General features: G+C 43.7%; 1 protein-coding gene across 1 annotated transcript; it reads right to left on the bottom strand.

Annotated features, from left to right (window-relative positions):
* C19H16orf46 (chromosome 19 C16orf46 homolog) lies at positions 1 to 24,152 on the bottom strand. The gene is made up of 3 exons (XM_019940684.3): positions 23,910 to 24,152; positions 8,650 to 8,897; positions 1 to 3,773 (listed from the first exon to the last, which is right to left on the bottom strand). Exons 2-3 carry the CDS (start codon positions 8,857 to 8,859, stop codon positions 2,742 to 2,744), a joined length of 1,242 nt encoding a protein of 413 aa, XP_019796243.2. The 5' UTR covers positions 8,860 to 8,897; positions 23,910 to 24,152; the 3' UTR covers positions 1 to 2,741.
* Positions 24,153 to 27,816: the final 3,664 nt, after the last annotated feature.

Genomic DNA, 27,816 nt, shown 5'->3' with positions numbered 1-27,816 from the left:
AGCAAATTTGATTCTGGGTTCAAGTCATTTTATAGCATGGTCCTGGAAGTACAGGTAAATTTCACAATAGGGGGCAAAGTCCAGAATAAAAAGAACATAGCTAAAAATTAGGGAAAGTCTCCCTGAGTAGCCAAAGCCCTACATACTTGTCCAAATGTCTCCGGGTCTTATTCTTAGTCTTCCCCTTGGCCTTGTCCCTCGTCTCTCTGTCAGATCTATACTCTTTCCGAGGTTTCCAGCCCCTATGGCCCTGCCCTTGCCCAGGAGCATCCCCACACCTCAGCCTGGCCTCACCCAGTAGTTGACCTCAGGCCCTGCAGGAGCCCTCTGTCGGGTGCTGCCACAGTTCCACTCGGTGATTTTTTTAATTTCAAAAAAGAATAGGGGTTTGGAAAGCTTTACTAATGAGACAGCCAAACATAACAGAATGAGGGGTGAAACACAGAGCCCTCCATGCTTGGTTTGGGGAGGACTAGAGGAACCAAAACCTAACTGAGATCATCACCTGGAGGTAGGAAGAGGGCCACTGGCACTGAATTGTAACATGCTTAACTCCTTAAAATGGCAGGATTTTTGTTAGTGACCTAGAACCCTAAGGGGGGGCTGCATTCTAGTAAACATTTAGCCTTTATCTAAACTTGGACATCAAAGACCAGTTCGGATGTCCTGATTTAATCTGAATAGAAATTGGGACAAGGCCTAGAGTGACTATCCACAGAGAAACAATTTAAACCACGGCTAACACAGATAAGATATCAGAGGGCCTTTAACAGGTACTTGAATAATTACCTAAAGAAAAAGATGCCAAATGCAAAGCATTCTTATCTATTCACAGAGGGATCTTCTAGTCAACATTTTGTTGACCAAATTATTTGCTCAGAAAAGATACTACAAACCTTTAAATTTGGCCCTTCCCTTGTTCAAACTGGCTCTCCTCAATTCTAAATTATTATATGTTTACCCCCAAAGCTATAGAATTTATAACCCTTATCTCAACAAATGAGTTTTTCTTAAGGAAAAAAAACATTATGTTGTAACTTGGATCAGTTCAAACTGCCTCAAGATCTCAACAGGTAAGTACATCTGGGCTGAGCAGGTGGGCTTTGTCCCTCATACTGGTGGATACTTTTTCCCTCCCAATCAAACACTTAAGACTGCTTTACATAGTGAGCTTATTCATTATTCTGCAGCTTATAAAGAGGGGCTTGAAAAACCACTGACTTAGGTGGGCAGGCTGCCAGAGCTGGAGGGTCCTCAAACAGTACTGGGTCCAAGACCCCCACTGTCCAGACACAGTGGGAAATCAGGGCCTCTTCTTGGGGATGAATCCAGATGGTTTCTTCATTCAGAGAAGAAAGAATGAGTAGAACCTGTTAACTGCTTCTAGACTATAAAGTGTATGACCTCAAAAGGCAAAATACGCCTTTCAGTGACGGTTGTACTATAGTCACTCCTGCATTTCTGGTGTTTTGTAAAGACAAACCAACAAAACAAAACCAAAAAACCTAAACTTAGACAAGACATCACAAAGACCAGTTATGGAAAGCAGATGTTTACAAATACAGTCATATATTCTGTCTGCCCATCATTTAGGAGACGGAAAGCCTAGAGTTCAAGTACAACCTACCTTAAGCACATGCCAACTATGTAATTACAGAGCGGCTAAATGGTTATGCATATTACAGAATGGTTCTTCAGAGCATTTCTCTACATAGCATTGTCACTTCACATTTAAAATATAACTAATTTACAAAAGTTTAATTTATATACAACTTCAGGAACTACGCACTCGGGTAAAATGAGGGGAGAGGAAAGATGGAAGAAGGAAGAAAGTCACAGCCCCATTCCATACTTGTCTGTTTGGGGTTGTCGAGTTCCCAAATAGTAGTTATAAGGTAAGACTGGAGGAAGCATGTGTGCTGATAATAATCACAGCGACATTTAAAAAAAAAATTATTCTTAACCTGCCTCCCAAGATGAATTTTGTAGAATGGTAAGAAAAACTTCCCAGACACAGAGACCAGCATGAGGCTATAATATATGAAATATATGAAATGTGCGACAAGCATGAGGCTATAATATATGAAATCTGGGGCATATAGGAAACAAGGGATACCGTACAACCATGGATATAATATAAGGATACACCACCTTGGACAGAGGATATTCATTTGGACACAGGCTGGAATTTTTCTCTTATAACATTGTTTCTATTAAAGCAGATCTTTGTTGCAAGAGAAAATGCGGCAACAGACAGACATCTGCCAGGTTCAAAAGATCAAGAAACGATGTGGTCTACACATGCCCCAGTACCCTTGGCTTAAGGCACTGGGGTTGAGGGGGCAGGAGCCCCTGCAGGTTGGCTCAGGGCTGGCATGGGGGCATCCCTGAGGGAGGCCCTTCAGATTCCCCACCATCCACTTGTCTTCCAGTGCAGAGATAAGTCAGGCAGAGGCTGAGACTGGCATTACCAGTTTGCGTTTTGTAAACGGCTAAGCAATAGAAGCAGGTAACACATAAATATCGGGGCTTTGAGAGCACATCAAAACCCGTACAATGAGGTTCAATTTCCCCTGATTATACTACAAAAAAGCACCAGGGGAGAGGGGGAGAGAAAAGTGTACGAGAAGACAAGGGGGAGGATGAGGAAGAGACTGGGGTTGGGGCAGGAGGGAGAGAGCGAAGAGAAGATGAACAACTTTCAGACGGTGCTTATTCCCAGGGAATTACATCATGGCAACTCAGAGGAGTCTGTGAGTGGGAACGGCCATAACAACTCTGCTCACCGTGAGGGACGGCAAGAGAGGTCTTGAGAACACTTTGGTCTCCAGCGTTTGGGGCCTGTTTTCCGGCTTGGCCGCTGTGAGAACGCGGTGTGGGGTTTTCATGGGAGGTCTCGGCTCCCTGGCTTTGAATTTGGCTTTGTAGGTCTGCGCTCCTTGTTTCTCCACAAGCTGCAGGGTGGCGAGATAGCGAACACTGTTGTGGTGGGGAGGGCACACCAGGTGTTTTTCAGGCAGGAGGGACCAGGGCAGGCAGCAGGGCTCGGGACCGGCCAGCAGGGATGTCCGGGCCGCCGGGGTGGGGAAAGGCTGCGTTTCCTTCACCTTGTGGTGCTTGGCCAGCTCAATGGGCCTCTTTTCACCTGTCCCGTCAACTGTTTTCACCCCATATGCACAAGCCACTTGCTCATCCTTCGCCACGCTCAGCCCCTTCTCTTCCTGCTGCAAGAAAAAGTTCTGACTCTTCTTACCTGGCACATCCAAGCCATTTGCGGGTGAAGACTTCAGGGCAGGTAGAACTAAATGGGCCTTGGAAGTCAAGGAGTCTGCCACGGAGGCACTTCCGTCAGCGCCTCCGCTGGGGCTTCCGGGGTCGTTGCCCCTCACAGCCTCGGGAGTGGCCCAGTCTTCCAGGCACCAAATAAACTCTTTTATTTGCAGACTTTTTTTCTCTCCCTGACTGTAAGTGGGAAAGCAGATCCTGTTAACTTCCCGGTAGGCAGTGTTGGGGCCTGGCGGGGGGCCCGGAGTCTGGGAGAGGCTGCCTCCATCCTTCTCCGGCCCTGCCTCAGCCGGAGCTGAAGCGCCCGACTCCAACTTCCCGGCCTCCGACTGAAGCCTGGCCTCCGACTGAAGCCTGGCCTCCAGGCTCCCTTGGGAGAGGCTGACACAGAGTAAGCAGCTGCTGGCACTTTCTCCCATCTTCGCCTTTTTAAGCTTCTTCCTGGGCCAGATGCAGGCAGTTGGAGAAATCCTTCCCCAGCCTCGGACCTGCAAATAAAACAGCGTGTTACTCTCAGCTGAGCTGCCTAGACTCCAGTTGCCCCTACTTTGGCCCCATTCCCAGTTTGGCTGTCCTATTTAAATCAATATTTCTCTAAAAATTGACTTAAATGTTTTAGTTTTAACTTCTCATGCCTAGTTTAGCCTCATACTAAGCAATAGTATTTGTAACAGTATTTTTAAAGACGAAAATACTAAGCGATAGTATCTATAAATGGCCACATTGATGTGCTGACTCTACATTTTTTTAGATGTGCGTTAAAGTAAATTCAGAATTATTAAAATAAAATCAAAACTGTTTGTTCTTGTCCCCTCTGCCAGCCTTTCTTGTACTGCAGGGTCTGTTTACCACACCCGGGAGACTGCTGCTCAGAGAGGCTGAAGGAAAGGCAGAGGAGCAGAGGCAGACGCAGGGTCAGCAGGGCCCAGGCACACCCATGCCCGCGGCCACACCCGGAGTCCCCTGGCTGACCCTGCCACAGAGGTCACAGGTAAACAGAGCTGTTAGATAAAAACACAAGACCACATTCGGGATATACTTACACTAATTAGGTTTACCGAAAGCCAAGTTCAACTGGGTGCCTTGTGTTTTCATTTGCTAAATCTGGCAACCTTATATGTTAAAAAAAAAAAAAAGCAAAAACAGCTCCCACGATTTTACTATGTTCCAGGCACTGAGCTGAGGATCTCTTGGCATTCGTTCATTTAATCCTCACAGGAGTGCTACAGTTTAGGTATTCTGATATCCAGGTTACAGAGGAGGAAACTGAGGCTCAAAATATCCTTACAGCCAACAAGTGCTGGCACATTCAGGAGGTCTGTGCATCCCCAAGCAGAGGACAAGGAGAGCCTGTGAGGAGCAGCATTGTCTCCTGGGCCTGAAGATGGGGCCAGCCTCTGGTCCTCCTGCACAAAAACATCCCTTTCCCATCATCCCCTTTTCACCCTCCACACCCTCTCACCTCAGGTGTTCAGCTCCCCAAATTCCTGTTAGAAATTCGTGTCAAGAAAAACTCCTTTTTATTTTTTTTTTTATTTTTTAAAGGGAACTTTTTATTTATTTATTTATTTATTTATTTATGGCTGTGTTGGGTCTTCTTTGCTGTGCGGGCTTTCTTTAGTTGCAGCGAGCAGGGGCTACACTTCATTGCGGTGGGTGGGTTTCTCATTGCAATGGATTCTCTTGTTGCGGAGCACGGACTCTAGGTACGCAGGCTCAGTAGTTGTGGCACACAGGCTTAGTTGCTCCGTGGCAGGTGGGATCTTCCCAGATCAGGGCTCGAACCTGTGTCCCCTGCATTGGCAGGCGGATTCTTAACCACTGGGCCACCAGGGAAGCCTGCAGCATCACTTTTTTAAAAAGTCTAGTAAGTGCTATTGGAGTCCGATACTTTCTTATTCCACAGGCCTAGCTCTTCCCAAAGACGTGCTGCTGAAACCTTGAATATGTTCTCATAAAAAAAGAAAAACATTTTCTTTAGCATAGTGAAGTCCCAGTTCTTGGACGGCTACAAGGCTGCTGCCCAGCACTGCACGCTGAGTCAGCCTGAGCACATCTTCCCCAGCTTCCCCCTCCCTCTGCTTCTGTTCTGGGAACCCCGTCCCTTCACGTGCTGCAGGGTCGGCACTGCATCTTCAAGAGGACCATGCTGCTTGCCTCACACCTCACTGCTCTTGACCCTGGCTCCCCAGGTGGTTTTCCAGCTTTTACAGAAAAGCAAGGGTCCCAGCCCATTTGCTAATAGGTCCTCAGGCTGACAGCCTCTCTCCAGATGGTGGCTTTGGTGGAGTGAGGCAAGTCGCTTGGTCCCCACCTCCACCCAGGCAAGGGGATTTGTCTCCAGGCTGTGTGTGTGGAAAAGGCCAACTCTGGCTTAACGGGATGTTGAGTGAGGGGAGCCTAAAATGTGCAGCAACCCCTGAGCTTTTGTCTTTCTGAATCTATTAAACAGGTCCAGCTGAGTCAGCAAAGGCTCCCCAGTTGCCTGACCCTAAGAGTCACCTGAGCTGCTTTTCAAAATCCAGATTCCCGAGGCCCACCCCAACCTACTAAGCCAGTACTCAGGGGAGGGGCTTGGGAAGGGTCAGGGAATCCCTGGGAAGGTAGATTTTAAAAAGCACCCCAGGGACTTCCCAGGTGGTGCACTGGTTAAGAATCCTCCTACCCATGCACGGGACATGGGTTTGATCCCCGGTCCGGGAAGATCCCACATGCCGCCAAGCAGCTAAGCGCATGCGCCAACAACTACTGAGCCTGCGTGCCACAACTACTGAAGTCCGCATGCCTAGAGCCTATGCTGTGCAACAAGAGAAGCCACCGCAGTGAGAAGCGTGCAGTGAAGAGTAGCGCCCGCTCGCCGCAACTAGAGAAAGCCCGCGTGCAGCAACGAAGACCCAACACAGCCAAAAATAAATTAATTAAAAAATAAAATAAATATATCTTTTTAAAAAAATAAATAAAATAGAAAGCACCCCACATGAGCCTTGGGTCGAGGCTGATACAGAGGATCTACATCTCCAGGGTGTTCAGATGGCCGGGCAGGGGATCCAAGTCCCAGGGCAGGGGGCAATGATACCTTGCCTTTTTGGTCCTTACAGGTGAGGTGTCACAGTTAAGCTAGGTGTTTCCAAAAAGGTCTGGATGTCTGCCAGGACTTCGAGCCCAGCTGCAGTGCAAGGTGCCTGTGCCTCCCTCCTGACTGAGTGTCCACAGAGCCGCCAAGTGGTGTGGGCGTCCACAGGCTGCCACGGGGAGAAACAGCAGGGTAGTGATAGGAAAGGCTCCTGCACTGGGTCAGCCTGGGTCAACACTGTGCAGCCCTGAGGCATCCCATCACCTGCCTCCTGTGAGGTCCCTTGGCTCTGCAAGCATAAGAAACTCTCAGGAATTGCTACCAGCAAAGTGTTCTCTGTCCTCCTCTAAATGCTGGCCCAGGGGTCCCTGGCACCAGCACAGAAAGGTCAGGGGGCCATGAGCCAGTGCAGGAAGCCAGCCTTTGCAGGGGGCAGGGACAGACCTCAGTCAACCCTCCTGAGGCAAGGCTGTCTGAGAGGTGGGGTAGGGCTGGGTGGGCAGGGGTCGGGGGCTGGACAGAGAGAGCAAAGAGTAGCAGGCAGCAGGCAGGAGGAAATGGTCATACCAGACAGTGTGAACAGCAAACGTACTCTCAGCATGGGACACGGGGCAATTTTTCCAATTAAAAGAAAATTCTTTTCCAACAGCCCTTGGTATTTCAAAGTAATTACCCTGAATAGTAAACTGAACCTTCTAACTTCTAAGCTTAGAAATGGAACCTTCTAACTTCTAAGCTTAGAAAGTTTTCCATGCTTAAACAGAACTCTCTACCACCTTGACTTACCTGATCTGGGTTTGTGTGTATGGAAGGTCATAGGTCATATATGCTTAATGGGGGGGGGGGGGCGGCGTACAGTAGAGAGAGCACCAGAAGAGGCCCCGAAGACACATTCTTGGAACTGTCAAGTGGACTTGGGTAGAGTCACTCTGCCTTATTTTGGCCTCAGTTTCCATATTTATAAAATAAACCAATTAGATCAAGGTTTCTCAACATTGGCACTACCAACATTGGGGGTTTTTTATGGGTTGCATGTTTGTGTACCCTCCCCCGGCAAATTCCTATGCTGAAACCCTAATCCCCAGTTGACGGTATTTGGAGGTGGGTGTTTGGGAGGTGTTAGGGTTAGATGAGGTCAAGATGGCAGGGCCCTCATGATGGGATTAGTGCCCTTATAAGAAAAGGAGGGGACTTCCCTGGCGGTCCAGTGGTTAAGACTCCACACTTCCACTGCCGGGGGCAAGGGCTTGATCCCTGGTTGGGAAACTAAAGATTCTGCATCCCATATGCTGCATGGCACAGCCAAAAAATAATAAAATAAAATGAAATAGGGCTCTCACCAAGAACCCAACCATGCTGGGACCCTGACCTCGGACTGAGAAATAAGTGTTGCTTAAGCTACCCAGTCTATGGTATTCTATTACAGCAGCCCAAGCTAAGACAAGGCTGGATCATTTCTTTTTGCTTTTTTTTTTGGCTTTGTGGCATGTGGGATCTTAGTTCCCCCACCAGGGATCGAACATGTACCCCCTGCAATAGAAGGACAGAGTCTTAACCACTAGACCGCAAGGGAAGTCCCAAAGCTGGACCATTTATTGTGGTGGGAGCCACCCTGGGCATTGTAAGCACTCCTGGCCTCTACCCACTACATCCAGTAGCATCCTTTCTCCCTTCCCACCAGTTGTGACACTAGCAAGTGAGAATCATTGGATTAGACCAAATTCCCTTACAGTTCTAAATTTAGAACTGTATTTCTATTACTGATTCTAAGAATAGTCTAAGAATAAACCCACAGGGTTCTGAGTAGAACCACCAGGATAAAAATCTCAGGTCTCTTGGGGAATTAAGTAGCTTGGGTTAAGTTAAGCAGCTTGGGTTCTGGAGTCCAGAAGAGCTGGGTTCAAGCCCTGCCTTGCCCACTGCCTGGGTGATCTTTGACACATTTCACCTTTTGGGTGCTTTGGTATCCTTGTCCAAGAAGTGAGGCTGTCTCACATAATATTATGCCTCACATAATACCTGCCTCACAGAACTATTGAGAAAGTGAATGAATTGATGTACGTAAAGCATTCAGTACTGTGCTTGCCAATAGTGAGTGGCCATAAATACTCAATAAAAGGTACAGCTATTATCATCATTAACATTCTACCTCTGTTCCAAAAGCTTTCTATATTTCATCATTTATACTTTTTTTTTTTTTTGGCAATAGTAACTGTTTTTGAAAATAGTAAAAGAAAAGGCTTGTATCAAAACACTGACATGCAAGAGACCTAACTCAAGAAAATACTCACTGCTTCTTCCCATCCAGTTCCAATGACAAACTCTTTGGCTTCTTCATCTTGTTCAAGTGTAATGTCACTGATATTGAGAAGGCAACAAACGTGATTCTTTTCACTTCTTTCATCTGGACAAGTATAGTTTAATTCAGTTTCTTCTGTGCTTTGAACTTCATTATTTTCACTATTTTCTAATCCAGTCTCATTTTTCAGACTGAGATCCATTACTGTGATGGTTGCTTAAAGTCTTTAACATCTTCTTCCTGTGGTTTGAAATGCAAATTGAACTTAGCATTTAGTATTGTTTTTTGTTTTTTTTTAAAAAGCAATTCAACAACTCAGGCGAAATATCTTCAAGATATGTTCAGGAATAGACAGAAGAAATATTACAAAATCATCCTTTGCCAGCTATTGACATTGTAAAAGATAAGGCTAATTTTAAAGACTGATGGATTTAAAGACCAAAGTTGGAAGTGAAGAAAAGAGGGTAGAAAGATGTTACCACAGACTCTGTCTCTCGTGATGGGGTACCAAGTGCCCCTACAGAGTAGGAATGTAGGGTTAAGCATCCCTACCCTCCACTCCCAAAACATCCAAATGATACTGTGCTAATATGAAGAGAACCATCGTGCTATGTGTGACTGATGCATCCCAGCCACCTCCTCTGTCCTGTCCGAACAGCCCTGGATGTCGGCTTGGGGATCCTTTGGCTTCTGAGGAAGCTGGTGGAGAATGTGGTCATAGCTAAGTCAATTGGTTCACCCTCATCCACCCTATATGAAGGTGTCCACATAGAGAGGGGAACTCTGGACACAGACATGCTTAGAGGGAAGACAATGTGAGGAGACCCAGGGACGAGACGGTCATCAACAAGTCAAGGAGAGAGGCCTGGAACACATCCCTCCCTCACAGCCTCAGAAGGTACCAACCCAGGGGGAGGGATAAATTAGGAGTCTGGGATTAACATATACACACTGCCATGTGTAAAACAGATAACCAGCAAGGACGTACTCTATAGCACAGGGAACTATACTCAATATTTTATAATAACCTATAAGGGAAAAGAATCTGAAAAAGAATATATATATTCTTTCTGAAAAAGAGTATATATATTATAGATATAATTATATATTATATCTATAATATATATAACTGAATCACTTTGCTGTACACCTGAAAGTAACACAACACTGTAAATCAATTATACTTCGATATAACAAAAAAAAAGTGAGGGACTTCCCTCGCGGTCCAGTGGTTAAGACTCTGCACTCCCAACGCAGGGGGCACAGGTTCAATCCCAGGTCAGGGAACTAAGATCCCACATGCTGCACAGCGTGGTCAAAACAAACAAACAAACAAAAAAAAGTGAAAAGACAACCCAGAAGAAAAAAAGAAGGAACGAACCCTGCCAACACCTTGACTTTGGACTCCAAGTCTCTAGAACTGAGACAGTAAACTTCTGTTGTCTGTGGTGCTTCGTGGTGGCAGTCCTAGCGAACTGATAGAGTAGGTGGTGGTGATGATGGTGTCGGTGGCTGTGGTGGTGGTAGGTGGTGGTGATGATGATGCTGTCTATCTTTAGCTGATGTTTTTCCAGCTTGAAAAATAGGACTTGGCATTCATAAGCCAGCCAAAGTGTTAGGAAAGTAATCATCCTTATCAGGAGAGCACAGACTCGGGTTCCAATCAGCCAGTGTTCCAATCCTATGTCCTAGCTGTCTGTTTTGTTGGGCGAGTTACTTTTCCAGGTCTGTTTGCTCATCTATAAAACCAGCATGATTGTAATACAGTCCCACAGACGGGTTCCTCCTGGGGACCCCGCAAGCTGTGTGGATGGACTCTAATGCCCAGGCAATGACCACCAATATTACATCAGCACAATGGCTGCTGATGAATGGCCAGGGCCTTCCTGAGGAAAACTTTGCTTGTAATGAGGCAGAGGCCACTGGGGACCACACGCCTTGCTCTCTCACCCCAAAGTGACCCCTGCCAGAAGGATACATTTTCACTTTCTGTCTAGGTAGAGATCAGCAACTTCTTATAACAATATCTGTTTAATTACCATTTTGGCTTTTTCACATAGGCTTAAAATGGCATTTTGATGCTAATCAAGTTCCATGTACCTATGGAAGGCCAAATATCTTTGGGCATCCTAATCTTTTCCAATATGACATCAGAGGAAATGAATGAACGCTGAAAGGGAAAGAAATGATATTACAAGTGACTGAAAACTAGAAGCGCTATTCTGTTTCCAAACAGAAGTATGATTAAGGACCAGACAGATTGTGCAAACCAGCCTGGGCCTTTCATATTGTGAAATTTCACTTCAGTTGCTGCCCAGGCCAAAGAAGCTCCTATGAGTACACTCATACCTTTGTAATTTTGAATTACAAATGCAAATACCACAGAACCCATAGACTTAACAAGTGTACAATTGGAAAGAAAAAAAGCAGAGAATCAAAAGCGAAGTCATTTCTTAAATAATAAAATAAATTTGAACTTGAGGTTAATAGAGCAAAGAAATAGATACTGTTTAGGAGAGATTTAGTTAGAATGTTCAAATCAATAAGAAAAATGTTCTGTGCTTGAAGTATCTCCACTGACAAGGTGCTCACTACTTAAAGAGACTGTTCCAATGGCAAGGTACTCTAATTTACTGATTCCTGAACTCAGCTGCATCTTGGAATCATCTGGGGAACTTTATAAAAAGTAAAAATGCCCAGACTATACCCACAGAAATTCTGATTCTTGTCGGTCTGGGCACAGCCTGGCCATCAGAATTTTTAAAATCGCCCTAGATGATTGTAAAATCCTGCAAAGTTGGAGAACAACCACTCTGTTAGAAAGAGCATCCTTATATTGAACCAGGACTTCTTTCCCTGCCCATTCAACATCGTCCACTCCCTGGTCCTCGTTTTGCCCTCCAGACCAAGGCAGGAAGCCTTCCCATCCACGGATGGGTTTCTGGAGGTCTATGATGCCTCTGCAAACGCTCAATCATTTTTTGAGGGAAGGGCTTGCATCAGAGGTACAAAGCAGTCTGTCACTACAGAGGATTGAAGAATCATTGATCCAGAGACTGGCCACTGCCTCAGCCTCCCAACAGCCCTATGGAAATGCTCCATGTACTCTTCTCTCTTACAGGTTAACCATCTCCAGCTCCTCCATCTACTTCTCACATGTCAAGAGAATACGTGAAATCTGAGGGGAAGACTATATCCCTATCTCTATCTCTATATCTAGAGAGGAGAACCACAGAGGCCAAAGATGTGGTATTAGGTGAGCCCCCCCGTTTTTTTTTTTTTGGCAGCGTTGGGTCTTCGTTGCTGCGTGCGGGCTTTCTCTAGCTGCGGAAAGCGGAAGGCTACTCTTGGCGGTGCAAGGGCTTCTCACTGCGGTGGCTTCTCTTCTTGTGGAACATGGGCTCTAGGCTCACAGGCTTCAGTAGTTGTGGCTCACAGGCTCAGTAGTTGTGGCACACGGGCTTAGTTGCTCCGCAGCCTGTGCGATCTTCCTGGACCAGGGATCGAACCCGTGTCCCTGCATTGACAGGCAGATTCTTAACCACTGCACCACCAGGGAAGGCCCAAGCCCCTATTTTAGAGTCAGTAGAGGGAATTCGCTGGTGGGTCAGTGGTTAGGACTCCACGCTCCCACTGCAGGGGGCACAGATTCGATCCCTGGTTGGGGAACTAAGATCCCTCATGCGACAGCCAAAACAAACAAACAAAAAGAAACAAACAAAAATCAACAACAACAACAAAAACTAGAGTAAGTTAGAAGACAGACCTGGTGAAGGCACCAGAAGAGGTTCCAGTCACATTATATTACCAAGTGCCAAAGGAAACCCAGGTAACAACAATAATCTAATAATAAAACTTACTGTTACATAGCTCTTACTATGTGCCAGGCACTGCTCTATGCACTTTACTTATTCGTTATAAATGCTACGTTTTTATTGGGCTGGCCAAAAAGTTCGTTCGGGTTCTCCTGTAACATCTTGTGGAAAAACCTGAACAAATTTTTGGCCAACCCAATATAAGTACTTTGCTCATTTAATGGGCGGATCATGGGAACTATACTGACTCCTTATGACTGAAAACAAAGCATCATCTCTGAGTTGGTAAATGCAGTATTCTTAGTCAAATGGTCAGATTACTGCATACCAGATTGCTAGGTGCTCCTCTGGAACACTGGTGTTCTCAAGCTGCTCCACTACTAAAACAGAATATTGGTGGGCTGTTCCTAATTAGAAAAACTTCAGTAAGTGTAAAGAATCATCTTAATTTTCAGTTTTCCTCCTATAAACACGCCTTCAAGATTTTTAAAAATATTTAATTAGTTTATTTATTTATTTTGGCTGCATCGGGTCTTAGTTGCAGCACGTGGGATCCTGTTGCAACATAGTGCGGCATGCAGACTCTTAGTTGCGCCATGCAAGTGGGATCTAGTTCCCTGACCAGGGATGGAACCTGGGTCCCCTGCACTGGGAGCTCAGAGTCTTACCCACTGGACCACCAGGGAAGTCCTGTGCCTTCGAGATTTATTGCCCATTCTTGTCCTCCAGCTCATGTAAGAGGTGACAAATAGAAACGTGCAAGAAGCAATCAAAGGTCAACTGAAAGAGTGGATATGTGATTTCTTACAAATTACATGCAGTTTTCCTTTTATGTTGGAATGCAGAAATCTGCAGTGATATAATATTCACTTTCTGATGATAAAATTATGCCTTGTTTATAGATTTGAAGTAAATCAGAACTCATGTTCTTCCACTTCTTGATTTCCACGGACCTTTACAACCTGATTTGGTTTAAGAATCACTGGTGTAAAGTATACATAAAAGTCCATATGTTTTCCAAGAAAATTACATCAAGGAAACACAAAGATCACAGTGAAAATGCTCCCATGGGAAAATGCATTTGCAGATGCAACTAGAAGATTGGATTTGGAGTACAAAGCAGGAAGGCACACAGATGTATGCCAGAAGGTATTAAATTCTCTGACATACGCTACTGAAGTGGCTAGAACTGAAATATACAAAGAAGAAAATTTTGACTGAGGTGCAAGCCCCGAAAGTACATGTTTGGATAAACAAGAATAAACCCAAAGAAAAACTGATCCAAGGAACTTAAGCTATGTGGAAATGAAATAAAGAAGATGAATGAGAGTCTAAGAGCCTATGGAAATTCAGTATGATACAGAAAATATCATTTCTAGTAGCATTTAACGTAAACAGAAATGGGATCTCCCTGGTGGCGCAGTGGTTAAGAATCCGCCTGCCAATGCAGGGGGCACGGGTTTGAGCTCTGGTCTGGGAAGATCCCACATGCTGCGGGGCAAATAAGGCCGTGTGCCACAACTACTGAGCCCGCGTGCAACAACTAATGAAGCCCGTGCTCCTAGAGCCCATGCTCCGCAACAAGAGAAGCCACTGCAATGAGAAGCCCCTGCACCGCAACTAAGAATAGCCCCCGCTCGCGGCAACTAGAGAAAGCCCACGCGCAGCAACGAAGACCCAATGCAGCCAAAAATAAATAAAGTTGCAAAAAAAACAGAAATGGAAAGAAAATAATCAGCAAAAAACCTGTAAAGTATGTTATTATTTTACCAATTAAACATAAGCCGTTATGATTTGTTTCAAAAGTCCTGCAAGGGGGTGGGTGTGGCCATGGTTAAAGAGAGAATGAGGAGATAAAAGTAGCCACAAATTCTGTTTGTTGTAGAAGGGTATGAGGACACGGAGGTTACTTGCACTATTCTCTCTACTTTTATGTCACTGTGAAATTTTCCATAATAACATGTTTTTTAAGCCATCGTGTTATCAGAATATGGTGGAGGTGAGCGAAGCATGAATTTTGACCTTAAGCAAACTGAAGTAAATGTATCAAAGAATAGATTACACGGTTTGTATAATTTTAAGCTGGAGTAAAGACCTTGAAGAGGGACTTACATAAAGAGAACAGATGTACCACAAAGTCAAAAATACCAGAGAATAAAGCTTACGAAGGTGACTTGGAGACACTCCGTAAATAATTGGCCAACTACTCATAAGTCAAAGTACTCAAAGCCTTCTCATTGAATTTACTGAATGCAAAAGAAAGGGCTTGAAATGCAGAGGAAAAAAAAGTAGACATTACCTTCCAGATCTCTGACCCCACACTATGATGGTGTAGTATGTTAATGAAGAAGTACAGAGACTACCAAATGCCTTTTTGTTATACATCTGGCAAAATCAATGGCGCTTTGACAGCCTAACCAATCTGTAACTTAGAATACAAAGTGTCCTGCTCCTGAAATGAACAAAGATTTCCATTAAGCTGCCACTGGCCGGTGGCAGAGGCACACTGCTATTACAGCGGAGTCCAGCAAAAGGACACGTCTTCTGTTGCTATGCTCATGGATGTGTTGGATGAAAGTTAAAATAGGGTGGCAGGGGTTGAAATTCTTGTAAACCAGGAACAATGACCATATCTACTAAACCAGGAACAATGACCATATCTACTATTTGCAAATAAATAATGCTGCCCAGAGAGAAACCTACTTGAAAAGAGAAGACCCCCCCACCGCAACCCCAACCAAGAACACAAAGACATTTCCAAAAGGCTAGTAGCTGAAGAGAAGCTAAGAAAAGGGATAGCAGAAGACACAAGAAGAGACAGATAGAGTATGCTATATCATTACATAAAGAAACTTTGTATTTCCTTGGTCAAGAAGGTGATAATGTAGTTACTTTATCATTTTAACAAAAGTAGAAATGGGTCTATTTGAAAATGCCCATAAAACTCTGAATTTTTGTTTGTTTTGTGTGTGTTTGACCCCGATATGGCTTAAGCTGTCAGGTTCTTTTTGGAAAAGGTTGCCCTGGCAGCCTTACCAGGGTATACTTCAGTTTGACATGGTCACTGTCTGTTAGCCTCAGCTACCTAGTATTAGTCAAGATAGTCAAGGTTATCATGCAATAACAGGCAATCCCAGGGTTTTTTTTTCCAGTGGTAAAAAACAACATAAATTTATTTCTAACTCATGCTACATGTCCACTGTATGATGTTTTGGACTCTGTGGCACATTATCCTCACTCTGGAACTTGAACTGATGGAGACACCATCCTGGGAAACCGTAGCCAACTGCGATGGCAGAATGTGATGGCAAACATGGGGAATCACTGGCTCTTATTTATTTATTTTTTTGTGTGTGGTACGCGGGCCTCTCACTGCTGTGGCCTCTCCCGCTGCGGAGCACAGGCTCCGGACGCGCAGGCCCAGTGGCCATGGCCCACGGGCCCAGCCGCTTCACGGCACATGGGATCCTCCCGGACTGGGGCACAAACCCACGTCCCCTGCATCAGCAGGTGGACTCCCAACCACTGTGCCACCAGGGAAGCCCTCACTGGCTCTTAGATGTTTCTGCCCAGAAGTAACTCATATGACTTCAGTCCCCATGTGATTAACTGGAACAAGTCACAAGGTACTGCTTAGCTTCAAGGAGAAGTGGAGATAATACTTCCTCCTCTATCTCCAGAAGGAAAAGGAAGCCAGGTTTTGGTGACCAGTAGTAATGTCTTGGTTCCACACTGGTCTGGTATCATCAGAGGTGAGATACAAAGCAAATGACCTTTAATAACTATAAATATCGCTACCTAAAATGTAGACATTTGTGGTCTTTGAAAATAGAGTCCAGGGGCCCTGGAAATGGGAAGTCCTAGATCTTGGGAAGATAGGACTATAAAGTTAAAATTATTTTCTTAAAACTGTTTTCAATTTTCGGGATTCAAAAACGTATGTGAAAATACAAAGGCCCAAGAATAGATAGACAATCCCAAAGAAAAAGTTGGAGGAATAACTGCTGAATATCAAGGTATGAATCTAGAGCAGGATTTATTATAGATATTAACAAACTGGTTTTTAAATTTATTAGGAAATGTAAAAGGAACTATAATAGCTAAAACCGTTATGAAAATGAAGAACAAAATGGAGGAATCACATTACCCAGTTTAAAAAATTACCATAAAACTATAGGAATCAGTATGGTATCTTGTTGTGGCCATGCATTTACAATGCTTGGTGTCAGTTTATTTAGCTCTTGTAAAAATAAAATACAGTGTGTGTGTGTGTGTGTGTGTGTGTGTGTGTGTGTGTGAAAAAAGAAGAAAGAAAAACGTTCTGGAGGTGGACAGTGGTGATGGGTGCACCAACAATGTGAATGTAGTTAATGCCACTGAACTGTACACTTAAATATAGTGGAGATGGTAAGTTTTATATTATGTATATTTTATCACTACTTTTTAAAATAAAGAATAATGCCTTTTTAAACTCAAAAACAAAACAACAAACAAAAATTACCATAAAACTATAGGAATCAGTATGGTATTGGTGAATGCAGAGACAAACAGATCAATGGGCCAGAATAAAGAGTTCAAAAATATGCCCAGGGGCTTCCCTGGTGGCGCAGTGGTTGAGAGTCCGCCTGCCGATGCAGGGGACGCGGGTTCGTGCCCCGGTCCAGGAAGACCCCACATGCCGCGGAGCGGCTGGGCCCGTGAGCCATGGCCGCTGAGCCTGCGCATCCGGAGCCTGTGCTCCGCAACGGGAGAGGCCACAACAGTGAGAGGCCCACGTACCACAAAAAAAAAAAAAAAAAAAAAAAATATGCCCACATAAACACGGCCAATTGATTTTTGACAAAGATGCAAAAAAAATTAATTGCAGAAAGAACATCTTTCAAAAAGAATGTTGCGATAACTGGCCATTCATATGCAAAAAAATTAACTCAAAATGGATCATAGATCTAAGTATAAACCATAAAACTATATAATTTTTAGAAGAAAATACAGAAAATCTTTAAGAACTGGGGTTAGGCAAAGTGTTCTAGACATGACACCAAAAGCATGACCCATAAAATAAATAAATAAATAGATAGATAAACTGTAGATAGATAGATAGATAGATAAACTGGTCCTCATTAAAATTATGAACTTTCACTCTGCCAAAGGCTCTGTTGGAGAATGAAAAGAGACAAGCTACAGACTGGGAGAAAATATTTGCAAATCGCTTATTTGATAAAGGACTTCTATCCAGAATATGTAAAGAACTCTGCAAACTCAACAGTAAGAAAATAACAACAAATAGAAAATTGAAAAATTATTTTTGCCAAATACAAGATGGACAAAACACTTGAACAGACACTTCACCAAAGAGGATATAATAAGCACGTACTTCTTAGAGGGACAAAGGGCATTCAGCCACCCAAGACTGAGCAATAACAGGTCTGTGATGCCTAGCTCAGTGTGTGCCTACCCTATGCCGGGAGATGCAGGTAACCTGTTGAACCCCATTTGTGATGGGGATCAGGGATCACAATTATTCCCCACAAAAAAAAAAGCACATAAAAAGACATTCAACATCATTAGCCATTAGGGAAATGCAAATTAAAACCACATATTAAAATGGCTAAAATTAAAAATAGTGACCCAGAAATCCCACTACCGGGGATGTACCAAAGCAACCTAAGTGTCCATTGACAGATGAATGGATAAAGATGTGGCACATATACACAATGGAATATTACTCAGCCATAAAAAGAAACGAAATTGAGCTATTTGTAGTGAGGTGGATGGACCTAGAGTCTGTCATACAGAGTGAAGTAAGTCAGAAAGAGAAAAACAAATACGGTATGCTAACACATATATATGGAATCTTAAAAAAAAGTGGTTCTGAAGAAACTAGGGGCAGGACAGGAATAAAGAGGCAGGTGTAGAGAATGGAATTGAGGACACGGGGAGGGGGGAGGGTAAGCTGGGACGAAGTGAGAGAGTGGCATGTACATATATACACTACCAAATGTAAAAGAGATAGCTAGTCGGAAGCAGCCACATAGCACAGGGAGATCAGCTCGGTGCTTTGTGACCACCTAGAGGGGTGGGATAGGGAGGGTGGGAGGGAGACACAAGAGGGAGGAAATATGGGGATATATGTATATGTACAGCTGATTTACTTTGTTATAAAGTAGAAACTAATACACCATTGTAAAGTAATTATACTCCAATAAAGATGTTAAAATATATATATATATATTGACAATACCAACTGTTGGCAAGGACAGCAGCAACTGGAATTCTCATACATTGCTGATAGAAATGCAAAATGGTAAAGCCCCTCTAGAAAACAATCTGGCAATTTCTTATAAAGGGAGACATACACTCACCAAACTATGCAGCAATCCTACTCTTGATTACTATTCTAGAGAAATTAAAACTTATATTCACACCAAATCTGTACATGAGTATTTAGAGCAACTCTGTTCATAATTGCCTCAAACTGAAAACACCCCAAATATCCTTCAATAGGTGAACAGGTAACCCAACTGGTATATGCATACAATGGACCACTACTCAGCAATAAGAAGAAACAAACTCTCTCTACGTATAATGACATGGATAAATCTCAAAGGCATTATGCTGAGTGAAGCCAGTCATTTTCAAAAAATTGTACTGCATGCTGTACAGTATACAGGAGTGTATACTCTATATGACATTCTCAAAAAGACAGAACTATAGCAATGGTAGACAGATTGGTGTCTATATATATATGTTAAAATTCATAGAACTTTACACAAAAAGTCAATTGAGATAGCACAACATAACCAAAATTTTGGTAAAGTTTAAAAAATGCCTGTTGATAAAGTGTAAAATGTCAATGGTAGGAGAGTAAATGGGTATAATTTGGAAAAGAGTTTGGCATTAAAGATGAAAATTTACATTAAAAAATAACTCATGAGAGCTCTTTATAAACTATGTATAACTATGAGACATTATTCTTACATAAGTGTTATGTTAATCGTTGGATCTGAGGCTTAAATTGGAAGTGTACATTTTTATTAGTTGGGCCTTTGTTGTAAATGACAGAATCCTCATTGATTTTTTTTTAATCTCATAACTCCTAATTTGTCTCTCTTCCCTTCCCTCTCTTGATTGTAACCACAAGTTGTTTTTTTTTCAAAACAAACAACTTTTTATTGAAGTATAGTTGATTTAAAATGCTGTGTTATTTTCAGGTTTACAGCAAAGTGATTTTTATATATATATTCCTTTTCAGATTCTTTTCCATTACAGGTTATTACAAGATATTGAATATAGTTCTCTGTGCCATAAAGTAGGTTCCCGTTTATCTATTTTATATATTCCTCATTGGTTTTTAATAACAAAATTATCAGAAGTTATTAGGTAGCCTACAAAATCTTCAGGGGAAGAGTGGGTCAGAAAGCCAGACTTTGAGGCTATAAAGTGAGGAAAAATTTGTTCCTGGAACTATTTATTCAAAATATGTAACTGACTCAGCTTTCAGAAATAGGACACTTGGGATTGGATTCCAAAGCTCTGCCACCCCAGCCCCAAAGTATCAAATGCCTCTGCCACCATCACGACAATTTTCTTTCACCCCTTCGCAAACGACCACTTCTTCCTGTTATTCACTTCTCAATGCATGTATTGTGAGGGTGCATCTAATTGGTGGAAACTAGGTCACATGCCAGAATCCTTGCTACAAGGTAGTACAGGGGTCTTGAGTTTTCTGTTCTACCTCAAAGAGGGTACTCATAATACGGTATATATTACCGAAATGTAAAGATGCTGGGCTGCAACCAATTTCTACCACAGCATTGCAGAGTCAGTCTTGTTTCTCAGGAAACTAGTTGAAGAAAGATAAGCTTGAGGAAAGGAAGGACAACTAACGCTTGCCAAGTGTTTGATATCATTACAATATTAGAATAGGCAGAAGCTGAATTGCCTTTTACGACCTAGCCTCATAAGTCACATCGTTTCACTTTTGCTGGACTCACCTGGTTGACCAACCACTGAGGTCATCCCACACACAAGAGGAGGGGACACCCACACTCCACTTCTGCATGGGAGAAGGATCAAAGAATTTGCAGACATGTTTTTCTGACTCTAAAAGTCCATGCATGCTTTTCTTCATGATATTGTGTGGAAATTCTTGTTCCTGGGAATCCAATGCCAATCAGAAAGCAGCAGTCTGATGGTTCTGGCGGTATGAGACTCTCTGTCTAGCCACATTGAGAAGGGTGCAAGGGACATCCATAACTGGTCCCTGTCTTTATTGTTCTTTATTAGAGATCAGTCTATTCAGAATGCTTCAACCCCAATTCAGAATGCTTCAACCCCACTCTAAGTGGGAAGGGACAGCTCAAAATGACTCAGTCAAATGTGCACGTTATTACTAATCAATACAAGCCACCAGCTGTCTGTGATCAAGGTTGGAAGAATGCCAGAAAAGAAAATATAATGGCTGGAGGGGAATGGAAATCATTATATTGAAAATGAACAATTCCGAGACAAAGATGACATACAAGAAACACTGGTTTCAACTCAGCTAAATAAAAATAAAAGTCAACATATATTTATATCTGGTACCTATACTGAACCTCTGAAAGAGAGGAACTCATAGTTACTGATTATTAGGATAATTTTATTAATGAGAAAACATATGGGAATGTTGGGAAAATTTCCGTGGTCACTGTGAGAAAGTTAGTTCTCCCAAAAGAGCCATTGTCTTTCCCTACATTGCAGCCTCTCTTACAGTTGTGTTAGAGCCCTGTGACTAGTCTAGCCAGCAGAACGAGTGGAACTGATTATATCACTTCCTGGATGAGACATTTAAGAGGTAAAGTGTCCCTTCAGTTCTCTCTTCTCCTCCCACTATGACCTTGGAAGGCACATGTTGAGTTGGTAGCATCACAAAACGAAGGAAGCCTGAATCCCGAGTCACAGCTTTGGGAAGAACCCCCATAAGCACTCATCAGACTATGCATGAATGATAACACACTTAATGAGTCAAGCCATTGAGATTTTAGGATCTGTCTGTTACTGCAGCAGAGCCTGACCTCTACCAATGAACACAGTCACTGAGATTGTTAGTGTCAACTGAAATTCCAAGGCCAGACCTTTCTGATTCTAGCGCTGATTCATTTAACTATTACACCTGAAGCAAAAGAAGAAACTAGCTAGCTATAACATAGTTTTTAAAATAACTGGATGAAGAGTTACGTATTAAAGGGACTAGAGTGCTATTTACTCCTGTAAGTTATCACTATTGTATATAAAGCTACATAATGATAGAAAACAAGAACTAGCTTCAGGTATGAAAGAAAAATAAATGTAGTTTTTCTATGAAAAAATACCCCCCAAAAGCGTATTTCAGCACTATAGAAAGGAACAAATTTCTATAGGTATTCTACCGTGCAAAGCCAGGCTGGTACGTATCATAAAGTCAGAGTAAAACATGAATATTACAGATTAAAAGTATCAGAATACAAGCTCCATTCTTTGGAAGACCAAGAGTGTACTTGAATCAATTCAAAGGTAAAATGATTAGAGGTGGAACTAATAGTGTATAAGTGTGATTTATGTTCACGGAGAGAAACTGGGAAAATAAAAAAAACCTGTTGCAGTAGCTTTTCTACAGTATTCCTGAAAGATAATGTAGTAAATTGAATTCTGCCAATCCTCCCTCCACAAGGTTTCCCATCCTAATCCCTGGGACTATGAATATGATGTGCTATAACATCCGTGAGTAAGTTATATTATGTGGCAAAAGGGACTTTATAGATGTAATTATGGTTGCTAATCAGTTGACCCGAAGATAGGGAAATTATCTTGGTTTATTGGGGTGGGCCTAATCTAATGATATGAGCCCTTTAAAAGCAGAGAGTTTTCTCTGGCTAGCAGCAGGAGTAGCAGCAGCAGAAGTCAGAGATTCAAAGCACGAGAGGAATTCGAGGCACCTTACTGTCTTTGAAGAGTGCCCACACTCTTCTTTCTTTCTTTTTGCCATCATCTTTGCCACATATTCGCTATCACCTGTCCATGAAGTCAGACCACAAATGCCTTACCCTCTATTCCTATACCTAGTTGACATATTCTTAATCAATTAATGATGAAGGGAATGTTAATGGGCCAGAAGAGGTGAAAAGCCCAGAGTGTTGAAGTCAAAAGCAGGTTGTTTCTGTCGAAAGCAGGCTGTGATTACCTCAAAACTCCTTACCCGCTCCCTGGCTCTACGTCATGCCCACACACCTACCCCCACTTTCCTAGAAGTTTCAGGTTTCAAAGAATCTTGAATCTATGTCAGAATTCCAGCCAGGGAATGTTGGGTCTCTGGCAGCCTCACTTGGAATTCTGAAAGGTTATTCCTGTGGATCCTTATCAACATGTGTTGAATGAAGAAATCAAAGAATACAAACACTCTTAGCCATGATGGAACTTAAGTTTCTTACTGCAGAGCTAAGTTTTATGCATATGAACTGGTTAAATAGGTCTTGAAGATTGGCCTGGGCATGCTGATCACTGGCAATATAGCTTCTAAAGGAAAATGATACTGGGACTGCGACCTAACCTACCGTCTGGGAACACAACTTGGCAGTTGAAACTTCGCCTCAAAGGTTGCACCACCCCATTCGAACAATTTGTTCACATTTTCAAGAGTATAAATGTTATCTCCCCATGTACATTATCTGTGCTTTATGCTTCTTATACACCTACAAAGCACAGCAGCTTTGATTATTCACAGAATGATTCCTAGACAGCAGTTTCTACAACCATCCCTCCCTACCAGAACATTTCTACTCCAATCCCAGTCTCCAACTCTTCTGCTTTTTCCAGTCACATTCATTACTCACGAAGTGCCTATTAGATGCCTAGCACTGGTAGTAAAATGGTAAAGCAACGCCCGTCTTCCCGGCTCTCACACAGCATACAATGTACAGGAAAGTTCAAGTCTTGAAACACACACTCACTCCACCTGTGGCTCCTGAAGCCCAGGCAGTTGACACCTGGCTCCTCTCTTTCCTCTAGTAGCCCCACCCCTCCCCCACAGGCCCCTCCCCTTCTTCCACGATCCTTCCTTCTTCCTCATCTAGCTCCTCCCCTTCCTCCAGCAGTTCCTACCTTGCCACAAAAGATGCTCCCCTTCTTTTTGAATTTTTAAATTTTATTTTATTTATTTTTTATACAGCAGGTTCTTATTAGTTATCTCCTTTATACATATTAGTGTATATATGTCAATCCCAATTTCCCAATCCCCTTCTTTCAATAGCTATGCCCTCCAGCAAAGCGCTCCCGCTTGCCCCACAAGCCCCACCCCTTCCCCATTGGCTCCTCCCCCACAGGCCTCCGCCCTTTCAATGGCTCCTCCCACTGCCCCACCCATTCCGCGCCCTCCTCCCCAGGCCCTCCCCGCTCTCATTCCAGCCCGGGCCCACCCTACCTCTCCTTTTTGCCTCCCCGCCTCAGAAGGCAGTTTCCTTCCGAACTGGGCAGGGGGTCTCGCGCTGCAGCCCGTGGAGTGGTCTGGGGACTTGCCCCGGAGGTGGGGAAGCGGCCGCCGCCGCTCACACCCTCCTGTGGGGCCGGCGGGGTACAAGGCCCCCGGGTAGCTTAGTCCCCGCCGGCGGGCTGCAGAGGCAGTTGCCCTGGGTTACGGACGCGCTGGGGGCGGGGCGGTAGGCGGGCCTGCGGGGGATTCGCAGTGGAAGTGACGTATACGCGCCACGCGCAACAAAGCTGAGCGCGAGAGGCGACGCCCACTGACCGCGGTGGGCGCGTGCTCCCGGCAGGCTGTGCGCGACCGCGAACATTCCACCCGCGCCTGAGGAGCTCACTGCAGCTGAGAGCGCGGGAGGCCGCCTCGCGAGGTACCGTGTAGCCTTAAGTGCTGGTCAGGGAAACCCACCGAGGGGTTGGGTGCCCGTCGGACCCTGGAGTTAGAAAGTGAGGGCTTTGGGACCAGCTTCCCCTCAAAGACCCAGGACCTCTCCCTCCGCACTGCTGCCCTTGGCGCGGATAGTTCTGTGATGGGGAGTGGCTAGCAGCGTCCCTGGCCTCTACCCACTAGATGCCAGGCGACCAAAAATGTCCCCAGACTTTGCCCACTGTCCCCCAGTCGCCTCTCCCCCATAAGGACTGTGCCAGGGTGGTGCAGGCCAGTAAGTTTTTAAGGCGCCACCCCCTGTCGTGTAGCAGCGCAGTCTGTGAAGTGGGCATTGGCATCTTTTATACAAATGTAGAAAAGTAGCCCCACGTTGCTAAATCAGCTGAGGAACTCGTTGAAGACAGTGAAATGTCACCCCCTGCTCCCCTCCCAGCTTTGGTGCTGGTGTCTTCGAGCATCCCAGGGTGCAGCCAGGGGTGGGAACCTGTGCCCGGAGTCAGGCATTCGTGGTAGAACCCAGCTCAGGTCTGGTTCCAAAGCCCTTGTGCTTTCTGGTTTTAAAAGTGTGAAGATTTCTGCTGGAGAAAAATATCATAAGCCTTTTATACCCCTGTGATTAAAAGCCATTTGGAGGGAATTCCCTGGCGTTCCAATGTTTAAGACTTCGCCTTCCAATGTAGGGGGTGTGGGTTTGATACCTGGTTGGGGAGCTAAGATCCCACCTACCTCCAGGCCAAAAAACCAAAACATAAAACAGAAGCAATATTGTAACAAATTCAATGAAGACTTTAAAAAGGGTCCCCGTCAAAAAAAATATTTAAAAAAATATAAAAATAAAAAAAAATAGGGCTTCCCTGGTGGCGCAGTGGTTGAGAGTCCGCTTGCCGATGCAGGGGACACGGGTTCCCTCACTGCTGTAGCCTCTCCCGTCGCGGAGCAACAGGCTCCGGACGCGCAGGTTCGGCGGCCATGGCTCATGGGGGCAGCCGCTCCGCGGCATGCCCGGACCGGGGCACGAACCCGCGTCCCCTGCATCGTCAGGCGGACTGCCAACCACTGCGCCACCAGGGAAGCCCCATGAAGGAGTTTTTGTCATTGCAGTGTCTCTTAACTTTTTAAACTCCACACCAGAAATCACCTAGTAAGCAACAAAATTTTTTTTAATTATCACCTGACAGTTTGGTTAGGAAGAACCTCCTTTAGTTCTGTTGAAAATAGAAAATTTGAAACCACCTGACTAGCAGGATTTGTTAGCCAAGTCATTAAAGCTGTGTTCTCAGTTTCTGGGAAGTATACCTAAAGTCTTAACTAAGATTTACTAAATAACTGTTAAACTTCTTGACTGAAAGCACATTCTCCTAAGTACATGTGGAAGTGGAAGATCTGGCAAATGATTTGCTTCACACTAATTTTGCCTGCATACCCGTTTTAAACGGGCTTCTAATCACTGTTGAAGCTTAGCAGGTAAAAGCCTGATAGCAGGGGTAAGCTGGGACGAAGTGAGAGAATGGCACGGACATATATACACTACCAAATGGAAAATAGATAGCTAGTGGGAAGCAGCCACATAGCACAGGGAGATCAGCTCGGTGCTTTGTGACCGCCTGGAGGGGTGGGATAGCGGGGGGTGGGATGGGGAGGGTGGGAGGGAGATGCAAGAGTGAGGGGATATGGGGATATATGTATACATACAGCTGATTCACTTTGTTATACAGCAGAAACTAACACACAATTGTAAAGCAATTATACTCCAATAAAGATGTTAAAAAAAAAAAAAAAGCCTGATAACATGACTGAGCAGAAACTTAAAGGGATGAGTGTCTAGTCATGTTTATAAAAAGCCAAAGTAGAGATGGAATCAAGATACAGAAGCTCTAGTAGAAAAAGATCTCAGAGTTGGCAAAGGAGTGTTTTAAAAACACCAAGATGGGGGCAGGAGGTATACAGAAACTTCTCTCTGCTCAATTTTGAACCTAAATCTACTCTCTAAAAAAGTGTATTTAAAAGAAAAAAAAAAAAAAGACTGATGGGGATAGGTAGTTAATAGTAAAGCCATGTTGCTGAGAAGAAAAAAGAATTTAATCACTGAGAAAGACGCATGATTAGGTCTGAAATAATACAGTGATTGCTGAGAAGTAATGAAGGCACAGTTATAGTTAGCGTAATTTTAAAAACTGAAGGTGGGTGGTACTCTGACATTTTAGCAGCCCCAGAAAAGCTGCAGAAATTCAGAAAAATTCAGAAATTGATTTGCTTGAGAGTTGATCTGAAATACCAGCCTCATTTTCATACTAGCATGCCTGTACAGAGAGCCCTCTAGTGGTTTCTTTATTAAAACTTAATGCCATCAACTTCTTTAAACTATTCAACTATCTGGGAGGTGATAAGAGAAAAAAAATTTTTTGAACACTTCCAGGGTTACCTGTTCCATTTCTTGAATTTTAAATTATTAGAAAGCATTATTTAAAACCTATATTAAGCTCCTCTATTAAGACCAAAACCATTCAAAGGAATGTGAGGTCTGAGAAATTGAATTCTCTGTTGATTTAGTCCATTTGGAGGGCCATTCAACACCTCTTATTTTCAGCAGCACTAAAATAGAAACGAAGGTTGAACTGGCTCTGTATTCTAAACAGTGAAAAAGAGCAAGTTGTCATAAAGTTTTGTTCTTTGATCCTCCTCCCGCCTGCCAGATTCCCATTTAAATATATTTTTGGCCGCATTAACGCATCTTGTGGGATGTTAGTTCCCTGACCAGGGATTGAACCTGGGCCCTGGTAATGAAAGCGCCTAACCACTGGACCGCCAGGGAATTCCCTTAAGTATTATCATAGTAACTTACATTTTGCTAAGGAACTGATGAAGAGTGAGCCAGGAAATGTGAAAATCCTAACCATATCCTCTTATCCTCTCCGTCACCTTATCTGTGAAATGGTGGTAGTTATGGATATGCCCTACCTAGCTCTGGCTACTGTGGTAAAGATGAAAGAAGGTAATATATGAGAGTAACTTTAAAACAAGATTTATTTAGATTTAAATGAGCAATTATTACTCATCCCTATTTCCAAAGCAGACAGTCAAATTAATTAACCTGATTAATAACAGACACAGCTCAGCAGTGATATGGCCACTGGCACAGTCCTGGAAAGAATGCATTCTTTCTGCAGAGGAACAAGAAAGACTTGTATGTTATTTACCTACCTACGTACTCTATGTTCTTTATTTGCTCTTTATTTACCAGAAGATAGTAGTGTCTACATACTTCCCTTTTCCTCTAGTAACTGGGAAAATGGTAGAAGTTTGTTCTTGCTGTGCGTGTGTATAAGTATATATATCTGTGTGTGTGTATATACTTACGTATGTTCTCTCCCCTGCCCCAAATATCAGCATACTACAGTACTACCATTGGCTTAATTAGAAAGTATGCTATGTTGGCCACTGTGTCCACTTCTGTCCCCATTAC

This window comes from Tursiops truncatus, chromosome 19, assembly GCF_011762595.2.
Source record: "Tursiops truncatus isolate mTurTru1 chromosome 19, mTurTru1.mat.Y, whole genome shotgun sequence".
NCBI lineage: Eukaryota > Metazoa > Chordata > Mammalia > Artiodactyla > Delphinidae > Tursiops > Tursiops truncatus.
Note: the sequence above shows the minus strand (reverse complement) of the source record. Positions and strands in the feature narration are given on the sequence as shown.